The 13,068-nt window shown below is 41.4% G+C and overlaps 1 protein-coding gene across 1 annotated transcript in view; it reads right to left on the reverse strand.

Moving 5' to 3' along the window:
- The window catches only part of LOC124605988 (transcriptional regulator ATRX homolog), a 493,634-nt gene that overhangs the window by 443,348 nt on the left and 37,218 nt on the right, over nucleotides 1-13,068 (reverse strand). Inside the window, exon 3 of the mRNA XM_047137952.1 lies at nucleotides 510-581. Coding sequence (XP_046993908.1) covers nucleotides 510-581 — 72 coding nt within the window. The remainder of the gene's footprint in view (nucleotides 1-509; nucleotides 582-13,068) is intronic.

Raw genomic sequence — 13,068 nt, forward strand, 5'->3', positions numbered from 1 at the left:
ATTTGAACCAGTTGTACTATGGCAAGTGATATGCCCTTGCCTTCCTCCAACCTCTGACTGTTTTACCGAGTCACCTCTATCGAGACCTGCAGTGTAATGTGGGCTCCACACTGCACAGTAACTTGGCATTTTTTATATTAACGAATCATTGACGGAGGTGAGAAAAGTGATAACTGTCGGAAAAAAAAATCCAAAGAATGGCTCAGATTTGAAACCAAGTTATTTGGATTTGTAGAATGATACTTATCCACTTAGCCTTTGAGTCATACCTAATCATCACGCACACCTAAAATTTTAATTCTGGCTACATATGCCCATTATTTGCTTTCAATCACTTTGGGTGATGTTTTTCACTTGCACAGAATTTCATATCACTGGTAGCATTTACAAAGTAATGATATGCATTTAGAATAGGACAACAATAACCACATACTACTACTACTACTACTACTACTACTACTACTGCTACCACCACCACCACCACCACCACCATCCACAATGGTACTTACTGTCAAAATTCTTTTTGCGGTATTTTACTTCCTCTTCTGTTAGAGATAGCCGAAGTTTGATTGCGCTTTTCCCTGTGAAGCACATAAAATTTAAGATCAGTTATTACAGCCTCAAAAATTTCAGAAAAGAAAAAGACAGCAAAACAAATGTGCCTATAGACAACTACAAATGTCTTGTTGAAAAACTGCATAGGCAGCTGCAATGAAATTACATTCATCCAAATTTTATGAAAATTGCACATAACTGTGGCACAAGAATAAGAATGTGTTTCTGAAGCGACATCTACTAAATGAATTTCTGCCATCTCTGATTCATTCCTTAAAGTAGGCCAACAAATAGGAGAAAGATAAAGCAAAGATCACCAAGCAAGTTAGTGACCTACTGACTGATTACATACTATCACATCAAAAATATTCTGAGTGTTGGTTGGTAGGCCTAAATACTGATTCCTACAACCACCTCCTCTTGGACAAGTATCAACTACACAAGTGATTCAGATTCCTTTATACTTGTGCAATTGAATGAGAAATAACAGCTGTGTTGAAGAGAGAGCATCCTGTCATACAATAAACAGATTACTTTGCCATTTAGGTAAGATGTGTTTTGTTGGTGCACCACGATTTTCACTATTCTGCGTGGAATCAACTGATGTTACATAGTTAATCTTTCGAGGAAAATATATGCTGGTTTGGGGACTAAGTCATCAACTAACTATGTTCTTGTATTTTTCATAGCACAATCACATGACAATTTCATAATGTCGTAACTCATTTTGATCAGGCGGTGGTCATCATCTGACTAAAGGCACATGCTGCAAGTGGTTTCCATTACATTGTCAATAATACATAAGCAACATTGACAACACAACGAAAACTACTTGCACAATGTACCATGGCCTTTATAGACATTCACACAGATTGAACAAAAATAGTTCTTGATAATAAACTGATAGGACAGGTAGCCAATTCAAATATTCAGAACTAGCTTGGTACCCACTGCTGGCTCACATTGACTGTATGGTCTGCACAATTTTGTTTTTATTTAATCAAATTTTGATGTTGCTATGTCTATTGCTCATGTGTAAATCAACACACTGTGCAAAAAGTGTAAAACCAAATACCAATTTTTGAGCTTCTTAACTGCTTTAACAGTGAAATATTTTTTTAAAAAAAACTTTCATTCCTCATTTCACCCCTTAGATGTGGAATTTCAATAAATCCCTTCTTAAATTGTCCCTACAGTATGAGAACACTGCCCTTTCCAAATTTCAAGTTCCTATCCTTAGTCCTATCCTTAGCAGTTACAATGAGTCAATGAATCAGTCAGGTTCTATTTCACCCCCTTCGGGGTTAAATTTCCAAAAACACTGACATACGTATTTTTTATTTCTAAGCAAGAATCCAAAAACAAATTTTGATAGATGTCGCTTTAAAACTGCTTTGGTAGTTATTTAATATTGATTTATTTTTTAAAAATCAACTGTTTGACCCTATGGGGATTACATTTCTAAAAACACTGACATAATTCTTTATTTCTGGCCGACAAACTGAGAACCAATTTTCATAGTTCTAGCTTCAAAATTGCTCCAATAGCAACATTTTTCAAAGAGAGTCATTCTCTTTTTCACCCTCTTAAGAAGTGGAATTTTGAAAAATCTCTTCTTAAACAACGCCCACAATACAAGATCAGCACCCTCTTCAAATTTCTATCCTTTGTAGTTTGGGCTACACGATGATGAGTCAGTCAGGACATATCATTTTTTATATACTCATAGATGATGTGACATGTATGTTCAAGATATGGGGAAAAAAAACCTTACCAGTGGACATGTAGCACAATAAGGAGAGCACTTAAGGGTAAAACAAGGAAACAGACACACAACTGAAATTTAATAAAGTCATGGCAGTTCCCACTCTATTACATAGGGCAGAATGTTGGATGCTGAGAAACAATGATTTATGGAAACTAAGAGGCATCATAAATGAAATTTCTAAGATCTGTGAAAGGGTGCAACAGGAAAGAGCAAATTAGAAATGAACTACCAAGCTACGTATTAGGGATGCAACCAATAACCCGAAAGGCACTCTAAAACAAAGAAAAATGGAGGGAACGTGTATTTCATATGCCACCACAAAGGCTTTGTAATCTAGCCATGAGGAAAAAAAAAAAAAAAAAAAAAAAAAAAAAAGTGTGGGAAGACAGAGGAACAGATGGTGAGATTGGAACAGGCTCTAGGCCTAACCCTGAAGCAACAGAAGAAGAAGAAGAAGAAGATCCTGAAAGTAAACCAGAATCAGCATGGCTAATTTAGACTTATTTGTTTAGTGTTCACTTGAACACTGAACCCATCAGATTCCAGCAGCACTATGAATGTTGTTCTCTGGCATGGGATAAGTTAGCGGCTGTTTGTAAGCAGCTGTAAATTGCTCTGAATGCTGTCAATTTAGTGGAAGCTGCTTCAAATGGGTGTGCCGAGCGAACTACCAAACATCATATATCAGATATACCAAAGGTATCTCAAGTACAGCCCATCCGCTTGATTCAAGTGGTGTGTCAGTGGTAAGTCTTGTAACCTAGTGCAGGGGAGAAAGAAATCAATGAGAACTCAAGAGTATTACTGCCATCCACCGTACCACGAAGTTTAAGATGTTGACTTCCAGCAAACGTCTGGGTTAAGGCAACAGTTGTTCAAGACAGCTTTCAGAGAAAGCTTTCAGAACTTTTTTGCATGACTATCTGTCTGTACAACCTGCAACAAATCCATAGATGTTCCAATCTATATTCGGTAGATTAAAGTTTCCTCCAACTAATATTGTATGGCGAGGGTATTTCCATGCTACTGGGTGTAGACTTTCTTTGAATGATTGTACAACTGCTACAGCGGACTCAGATGGATGGTAAAACATCCAATGAATAAACTGAATTCACCTAGGCCAGTTATTCCTGTCCAGGTAACTTGGCACTCAGATTCAATTTCGACCTTGGCAAACACATTTCTGTTGACTGCAATTAATTCTCCTCTTCCCGTTATGTCTAACATGTCTTTTCAATATACATTCCACACTTCATCGAATGTTTCAGAGCTTCATACTTCAGGTTTCAGTCATTTCTCAGAGTATAAATTGAGCATGACAGCTTTCTGGAAGGCAGTAAATTCGGAGACTTTGTTATCAATACTTCAATAATTTCCTATTAAAACCAAGTACCTTTATTTTACTTCCAAGGCTCGCAGGTGTACTGCTGGAGCCAAGCATTGAACCTCTGACGATTCAAACTGGCAGTGTACCCGAAAACTATGGAAGCAGCATATATATGCCAGGAAAGACTCAAACCATATATAGCCTCTATTTTGTTAGCAATCAGATTTTGCTCTCTGTGTACTGAGTGGTGAATATTCATCACAGGACCTCAGACTATTGCCTACCCTAAAAAAAAATCTTGTACACTCCATATCTACTCTGCTACCTGAGTAGCTGCTTCCACTACGTACTGCACCCCTGATCCATCCCAGATAATCCTATAATTCACCACCCACACAACACAAGTCCGCAAACCTGCAGCCAACACTGTCACAGAATCAATGGAGCCTCTGGTTGACACCTTTCATATCACTCCAAACCACAGGGCGCCAATCAGCTCTATCTACAGTACTGTAAATTGTAATCTCTGCTTGCAGCCAGTGAGCAAGGCCAGCAGTTTTCATCAATTCTCCCAAGCACCTGTAAGAACTGAGGACAGTCTTAGAATCCAAGCAACAGGAGTCACGGGGGCTGACATGAGTCGGAACTAGAAGACTGCTACAACGTGCACCCTCAATAGTCACAGGCAGGGCTTCCACTACATCTCAGATGAGGCTCCCGGCAGGCATACCCTGTAATACACCTAATATTTAGGCTCACAGTAACTGCCAAACCCCCACCTCCCATGTAACCTGCCTGACCATGCTGAAGGGGCAACTACTTGTAGGTGAAAGGGCAAGGGCAGGTGGCCATTCCTCACATCCAACCTCCACCACGAGCAACACAAAGAAGTTACAAAGTGCCACTCACCCTGAGATGAGTCTGGCTTCCCTACTCAGGTAGAATGAAAGGTGCCTTGGTAGCAGAGCTCATCAGAAACTTAAGAGACATTTAAGGTGTCCCATACAATGCACCAGTTTCTTCACCACTACTATGCTGCGAGTCAACAGCATACAGACAGTTGACTGTGTCCAAGAGAGTCTCTAGCTGTTTGTAAACTGCTGCCAGTTCTTCCTACACCTGCATATAGCAAGCACACTCCCTACCCATTATAATGCCAAAATTTGGAAGAAAATAGTAAATAAAGACGAACTCTGTTGCCTTTTAGACATGGAATTGCACTATGATTACAAACACAAGTTACAGAAAGCACTGAGACTGTTACTGTATTACTTCACTGAACACTTGCAGAGGAAAGGGTGGTGATTTGTTACCATTATTCAGTTCAAATGTCTGGTACTGAGCGTCATGGGTTTCGAATCCGCACCAGACAGCATGGAACTTGATGACCACTAGAGGTCTCTGCAGCAGTCGCGCCGTAAGCCGTGGCTGTGCGCGCCTCCTGACCCCGAGCCTAATGTGAGGGCGCCACTGTGGAGCACGTAGTCCCAGCAGCCAATAGCGACACACCCTGTCGTGTATTTAGGTGGCTGCCTCTCACTCAGCGAGGCAGTCTGGTATTCACGTTGAGTCGATTGATATCTCACTAACATACATTGTGTTTACGTTGTGTGCGCTTACTTTCCATTTACGAGTAGATGTTGTTTTGATTTTGTGAGGTTATCTCGTGTGACCCTGTTGGCTTAATACTTTGTTGTTGATCTTTGTGTCATTCTTGGTTGTCTGTCGTTGTGCTTGTCCTTCCATTTCTGTTCATCCGTCTTGTTTGTTCGCACGCCGCTCCCATTTGGTCCCACCCGCATTTTCAATAGCAGCAACCCCGCGACCGTTCCTGTCGCAGTTATAACAAAATGTATGGCAAATAATAGTACCTCTTACACAAATGGGAGCAAGGGATTGGAAGGATCACCTAGTGTACTCCCAGTGTATCCCTCGTTCAGCTTGTTGAGGCAGTTTTTGAAATAACTGGAAGAAACCAACTACAGATTCTGGTGCACATTAGAGCAAATAATACTTTCCATCGGGATGTCCAAGGTCACACTTTTAGTGACTGGCTAAGAAGGTAGAAAGATCAGCCTTGCTCAAGTTCAAAATCAGAAGCATTCCACAACTGATCAGAACCCTCTTTTCTGAGGCAAGTAAAAGGCTTGAACCAGACACTCTGAAGGTTCTGTGACAAGCTAGGATGTGACTGTCTCGACATGACTCACAAAGAAATGCAGGGCCCCTAAATATGTCTGCAGAGCTGCTGTACACATCAGATGTTGTTATGCAGGTGGCTGACTATGTGCAGAGTGCACGCAAGGTTTTCTTAACTTAGGCAACTCTCCATCCAATATGGAAATGGATAGCTTTAGCAGACCTAAATAAATGATCCCTTCTCCCCAATGATTAATTAAAATCCCAATGATCAACTGCCGAAGCAAATGCAATAATGTCCCAGAGTCTGAAGCCCTCTTTAAAACAGAGTGGAGCCCTTATAACTCGTTTCAGAAAGCTGAATAAAACCAGAAGTTGACAGCAGTGAGATTTTTTGGGTGAATCTAAACTGTATATCTAAAGAACAGGTTAATGAGAAAAACAGAGATGGTGTATTGTAAGCTAGAAACTCAAATTCACCAAGAGACAAAGTGAAACTGCAAGCAAGAATGTTTGTGCAAGACTCAGTAGCAACGGTGGGCAGAAACTTATAGCTAATCTTTCTATCAACAACCAAGCTCATTCCCAAATGTAACAAAAAACTTTAAAGAACCTTCAACTGACTAATACACGTGTTCCTCAATTACTGCTGGTTATTGGAGGAGACATAGAACAACTGATTGGGATAATTAGTTTTGTAAATGGCCGGTGTGAGAAGCCACCCTGTGAAATAACACTAAATGATTTCCCTGAAAAGTAAATCAAACAAATCCAAGATGGAATAATGACAAGAATGACATGTGTGAGAGTTGCATTCGTGTGTGTGTGTGTGTGTGTGTGTGTGTGTGTGTGTGTGTGTGTGTGTGTGAGTGTGTGTGAGTGTGTGTGAGTGCACGCGCGTGTGCGCGCGCGCACGCAATTCAGAAGGCTTTTTGGTTGAAAGCTTACTTGTTTAGCAGTCTTTTTGGTGTGCTTGTCTGCAACTAAATATCTCTGAAAACTAGCTTGAATAATAGTTTAGCCCAAGCATCTTGATAATCTATTAAAATAATTACGACAAAGACACTCCACCTCTGTGAGGAGTCCACATTAAAACTGGTATCCATGGCTATGTCACAGTTGTAGCAATGATGATTACTAATATACAATGGGTATCAAACCAAACCAAGATTTACACGGCCATTAAGTTAGATAAAGAGGCAGTCACATCATATCTTGAAAAGGAACACAAAACATTTATTTTTGCACCAGGAGCATGTAGGAAAACTGTGGCACAAATTTAAGAAGATAACTGACCCAGCACTCCATACATAGATATGTATCTAATAGAACAGTTCATGATTTTTTTTGGGGGGGGGGGGGGGGGCTGCTAAAGAAACAATTATTATTGAATCCTCTGTGTGAAACAAAACGTTGGGCAATTGATGAAGTGATATTGAAAGAAAAATGTCAAACGGGCAATATGTGAAGCCTTCAATCAATGAATCCCATGTCAGAATCTTATTGAAAGCTCTTATACAAAAACTGAAGCAATTCTGATTATATGTAAATACTGTCAGTGGCATCAAAGTTAGTATCCAGGCACTCATGGATGACACAGGAAACAAAACAGAGTAGTAAGCAAAAGCAGAAATGCTTAAATGTGTTTGATAATGTTCCTTCACTAAAGAAGATACAGATGTATTGCCTCGGTTTATTTCCCACAACACTGCAAAGATGAGCGATACTCAGACTCTACAACCGACACTCATGAATGAGAGTGTGTGGTTACTTTGTGGATCACTTCTGTTTCTTGTAGATGGAAATGATTTGCATTTTCTTCCAACCACTGTTTGAGGGATCTATAGTATATTACGGTTAAAATCCAAACTTACCCAGTTGAAAATTCTGTATAGAATCTGACAGGGATTCCATCAATCCCTGGAGCCGTGTTTAAGGTTAGCTATTTCTACTAATTTTATCAATCTGTGCAAGCATCTGTATGTGTTATCACTCAGACACTGCCTTTGTGATCATAACAAAGGCAGAAGCTGAGTTCTAACACACACAAATGCACGTTTCCTTCTTCATTCTGATCATGTCCAATGGTGCAAATAAAAAACGGACACAGAAGTTTTTCACGGAACTACATTAAAAAAATATTTTTGTTCTAATGTGAGCCTTTACAGTAAATAAAACTTGTTAACAAAATATTAGTTAAAAAACTAATGTTGGCAGTCTTCATAGACAGAGAACAATAGGTGTAAAATCTACAGTTTTAAAATATACAGTTTTTGTGTTTCCTATACTTTCCTGCATTTTACACTTTTTTGGGTCAGCACTCTGAAAAGTGTAAAAAGGAGGTTTCACTATATCATGAAATCCATAGATCAAAGCAATGAGGTGGAGGGAGTATCTCTTGGCTTTCAGAAATCATTTTACCAGACTCGACATCAAAGGTTATTAACAAAAGTACGGAAAATCCAGGAAGGAATAAAACAATATTATGAAAAGGACAGATTGCCACTCATCATGTAGAGGAGATGTTGAGTCACAGACAGACAACAAAAAGACTGCTATTGTTGTGCCTGTCTGTGATTCAACATCTCTTCTATATGGTGAGTAGCAATATACCCTTTTCATTACATTGTTGTTAACAAAAGTAGTATCATCTTGGGTATCAAACAAAATTTGTGAGTGTATTCTGAATTTTTTAGTACAGAGGATGCAGCATGTTATCTTGTACAGAGTCAATGACAGAAGTAATAGTAACTTCAGGTGTATCCCAGGGAAGTGTATTGGGACCTTGCTGTTCATGTTGTATATTAATAACCTTGCAGAAGATATTAACAGCAACCTCATATATTTTACAGATGATACATTTCAGTTCTCTATAATGAAGTACAAACTGTAAAAATCAGCCCAAATGTCCAGTCAGATCATGATAAAACTTGTAATTGGAACCTTGTTTTAAACAGACAGAAATGTACAATTGTGCACTTGTACAATGAAGAAAAGCGGTATGTTATGACTACAAAATAAGTCAAAATTGGAATCAGCCAATTCACAGATACCTAGGGATAATAAATGGGAAAGGTATAAACTGGAATGATTATATAGCTCATTCACAGATAAAGTTAGAGGCTGACTTCAGTTCAATAGTAGGATACTGACAAACAGCAGTGTCTCCTTTGCAGACTGCTTACAAAAACACTTGTGCATCCCATCTTATAATATTGCTCTAGAGTGTCAGATCCATATCAAATGTGACTCACAGGAGGGTCATTCCACATCAGTTTGACCAGAAAAAAAGCGTTTTCTCACTCACCATCTCAGAGTGGTCATCACGGAAATGCATTTCTTGAAGAACAAAACAGAATGCAAAAAAGGAGGAAACAAGACATTGGATTTCCAGTAGGTGACAATAGTATCTGTAGCAATTCCATTGGAGAATGTGTGGTGAGAGTCCAGGTTAGACATAAAAAAGCTGAGGAGGAGGTCAGGTCACTTGGTCAGTAGCCATCACTGACAAGGATGGGGTGACATCCATAAGTAATATGTCAGGTTGTGAGGGGGGAGATGGCACCTCTGGGGGATTTATGTTGTTTTTTTCTTCTTCTCTTTCAGAGGTGGAGGGGGGTAGGGCATAGGGGGAGTACAGGCATCTGCAAGATCTGGAACCAAAAGAGAGTGGGTGACCTTGGGGTGCACAGATGGTTCATCTCGTGACTGAGTAGTGGTAAGAGTCTTCTAGCCTTAGAGATGCCAGGGAGAGAGGTCCTGGAAGGACCCCTACCATTGACAGGTGCCGAAGAAGGGGGGCACTTCATTGGCTGGAGAGGGAGAGCAGCTCCCTGACAGGAGGTCGTGGGACTGCAGGGGCAGGGGAGGGGGAGGGGGAGGGGAAAGGGACTAGGGTAAGGAAGAGGGAGGAGGAGGGGGGGGGGCAAGGGGAAAGGGACTACAGTAAGGAAAAGGTACGAGGAGGAAATGAAGTAACAAAGGCCAAAGTTGAAGATAGTGACACTGGATGGAGTCTCTCGTATTTTTGGTGAGACTCAGCATAAGACAAGCGATCCAGGGACTTGTATTCTTGGACTTTCTTTTCTCTCTTGTAAGCCGGGCACTCTAGCATTAGGGGGGTGGCGGTCAGCACAGTTGACACACACAGGTGGCAGAACACAGGGGCTTCCCTCATGGAGTGGGTGGCCACAGTCACCACACAAAAGGTCCGCTGTACAGCGGAGAGACATATGTCCAAAACGCAAGCACCAAAAGCACCACATAGGTGGAGGGACATAGGGCTTCACATCGCATCTGTAACTCACAACCTTGATATTCTTCGGGAGGGTACCCCCCTCAAAAGATAGAATGAAGGTGCCAGCATCGGTGTGGTTCTCTCTGCGATCCTTCTGCACACATCAAACAAAACAAACGCCACGCTGCTCAAGGTTAGCCCAGAGTTCCTCATCTGTTTGCAGGACGAGGTCCCTACGAAAAATCACTCCCTGGACCATATTCAAGATTGGTGAGATGTAATAGACACTGGGACATTGCCAAGACAATCACAGACATGAAGAGCTGTGGACTGGGTAGCAGAAGAAGCTCTGATCAACAGGGAGGCCGACCGCATCTTACTAAGACTCCACTTCACAAAACTTGTCCTTGATATTCTCCACAAAAAACAATGGCTTTCTGGTGCTGAATGTGTCCCCATCTGTCTTAGTACAGATGAGGTAATGGGGAAAGTGTTTATCCCAGGATGGTGAGCCTGGCCCTCCTCCCATGGTGTAGCCAGGGAAGCGAAAGTTGCCAGGTCATGGGAAGCAGCATTCATTGGTCCTTCACCATTCAAAGAGACAGCCATTTGAGATTGGGCAGATTTTTGCAGCTTGATATGCTTCATGAGCCAAGCACCTGCCCTGATACCACCCAATCTCAGCAGGAGCTCTTCCCATGAGCGCCACCCAGCTGGCACCATAGCAAGGGCAGTCTGGTGCAGCAGCTGTTGCTGGGAGTTCCGATGCTCCAAGAAGATAAGAAACTACTCATTGTCATACATGGTGAGGGAACAGCACAGGTATCAGTAGTGTGACCCCTGTGTTGTCAGGGGGCTCAGCCATATGGGTACATTACAGCCCCACCACACGGACTAGCTACACGTGCTGGAGACCTAGCAAGGTGGAAGGGGGGTACAGTGGGGAAGGGAGACGAAAAGGAAGGAGGAGGGGGGGGGGGGGGGGGGGAGGAACCTACTCCGTAGATGCTAGCGAGGGAGTTTTCCCCCAAATGGCTCACACTAAAAACAGGAAATTTTGAAGTGGAGGTCAAACCTCAAGCAGGGATCTGAACGCCAAAAAAGGATGAAAGACCAGGCAAAAGGAACAAAACTGCAACCAATACAGGAAACCAGGTGGATAGCCATGTCGACATGAATCAGAATGCCAAGGAGGGGGCAACAGGGAAGGAGCGAGGAGAGGGAGGGAGGACAGAGTGAAGGAAACGCAGCCAGGGAAGGAAGCACTGGCTGCAATAGTTCACGGCCCTGTGTGTGCCATGCACTAACTCCTGAAAGAACCGTGAGCCCCTGGGGAGAAGGGCCTAACCTCACTCATTTTTCACCAACACCCTCTACCCACTGCCTTCCTTCATCTGTTCTATCACTGCTCCTAATCCACACCACCTCATCGTCAAACTATGCGCACAACTCCCCCTTGCCTGCTGCTGGAACTGGCTCACTGGGGCCACATCCCTGTTCTGCGCACCTGGAGCCTCTCCATCCCAGCCATCAGCAGCATGTCCCCGATCCTTCCTCTCACTCCCTCCCTCCTTTCATCCCTAACAATGTGGCCATATAGAGGTGTGTGTGTGTGTGTGTGTGTGTGTGTTTCAAGACCTCTATTATAACTAGGAGAGTTGTTACCTTTATTCCTTAATTATTTATATTCTGCTAAAACTTTTCTACCATTATTTCCAGTCCTTTATTATGCAAGACCATAAAGATGATGATGTATCCTTGTGTTCCTCAGACCTCTGAACTGACTTTCCCAGATAGTTATAGTGGGTCTTATACTACAACATGTACTCGAGCCATGGTGACTATTGGCATTTTTTCCTACACAATTCATTGCCATATGCCTCACATATGGACAAAAAATATTGTCTGACAACACAATGATGTTTGTTCAAGTACTGGAATCTGTAATCAAGAAAACAGTGGAAATTTGTGAAGTCAACAGCTCAGAGTAACAGGGCTCTGGCAGTAGAAAGACAGCAGATAACAGCAGATAACAGCAGCAGCTGCTGCTGCCACAACAGCAATATTGGTAGTGGGCCCATTCCTCGGGTACTGTTGTGGTCACTGGTAAAGCAACTCCTGGTCACTGACCATCACCGACTTTCATACACAATTTAGAAATCTCACTGATTACTTGTCACAAAATTCATTTACACTCAGCATTGTGGAAGATTGTTAATACGAAAAAAATTTAATGATACAGTTGGAAGGCAGCAGTGACAATTCAAGAAGTGCTGAAGAAGACTATTCTAAAACAGATTCTGACAGTAATGTGAGTAGTGTTTTCTCACGCTCGGAAATTTGGGAGGGAGGAGCTTGCCATCAGTCTATCACCACATTGTGAACACTTTCTTCAGATTATAATTGTTAACCCTATGAATGTCAATGTACTGATTTATCGTCACCCCCTACTGACGCTATCACTGTCAGGGTGCCGTTTCGTCGGTACTCTGCTTCGTCTTGTTTAGCTTACAGAATCGGGCACTAGATGGTGTTGGTGTGCTGATTACGGATGCTCTTTGCCTCAAGCTATGTGTAGGTCTATAGCTATCAACAACTGAGCATCGTTTTGGTGAAATAGTGTTCGAATATTCCGCTTTTTCATCGTTTGTTTATTGACTTCGTGTTTTGCAGTACACATTTACATTCTGTTATTGCATTCTACGTAGTTAGCCTTCTTAAATTGAAGCACAGTGTTGGATATATGGAATCAAAATCAAGTTTATAATATTAAAAAAAAAATTTGGACTGTCAATCAAATTCCTTTGAAACATTATGATAATCTGTGTAAGACATAATATTCTACATACTTTTATGGATAAGTGGTAATTTTTTCATATTTTTAAAGTGAATACTGTGTGATATATGACAATTTAAATAGAATGTAGCATAACGGTATAAATATGCATGACTTTTTAGCAAACACCACTCCAAATCAGCTGACCGCAAAAGGGTTAATATAGTGATAAATTATTCTGCCACTCATTGTGGAATGAATTAACA

The sequence above is a fragment of the Schistocerca americana genome, chromosome 3 (genome assembly GCF_021461395.2).
Source record: "Schistocerca americana isolate TAMUIC-IGC-003095 chromosome 3, iqSchAmer2.1, whole genome shotgun sequence".
NCBI classification, from domain to species: domain Eukaryota; kingdom Metazoa; phylum Arthropoda; class Insecta; order Orthoptera; family Acrididae; genus Schistocerca; species Schistocerca americana.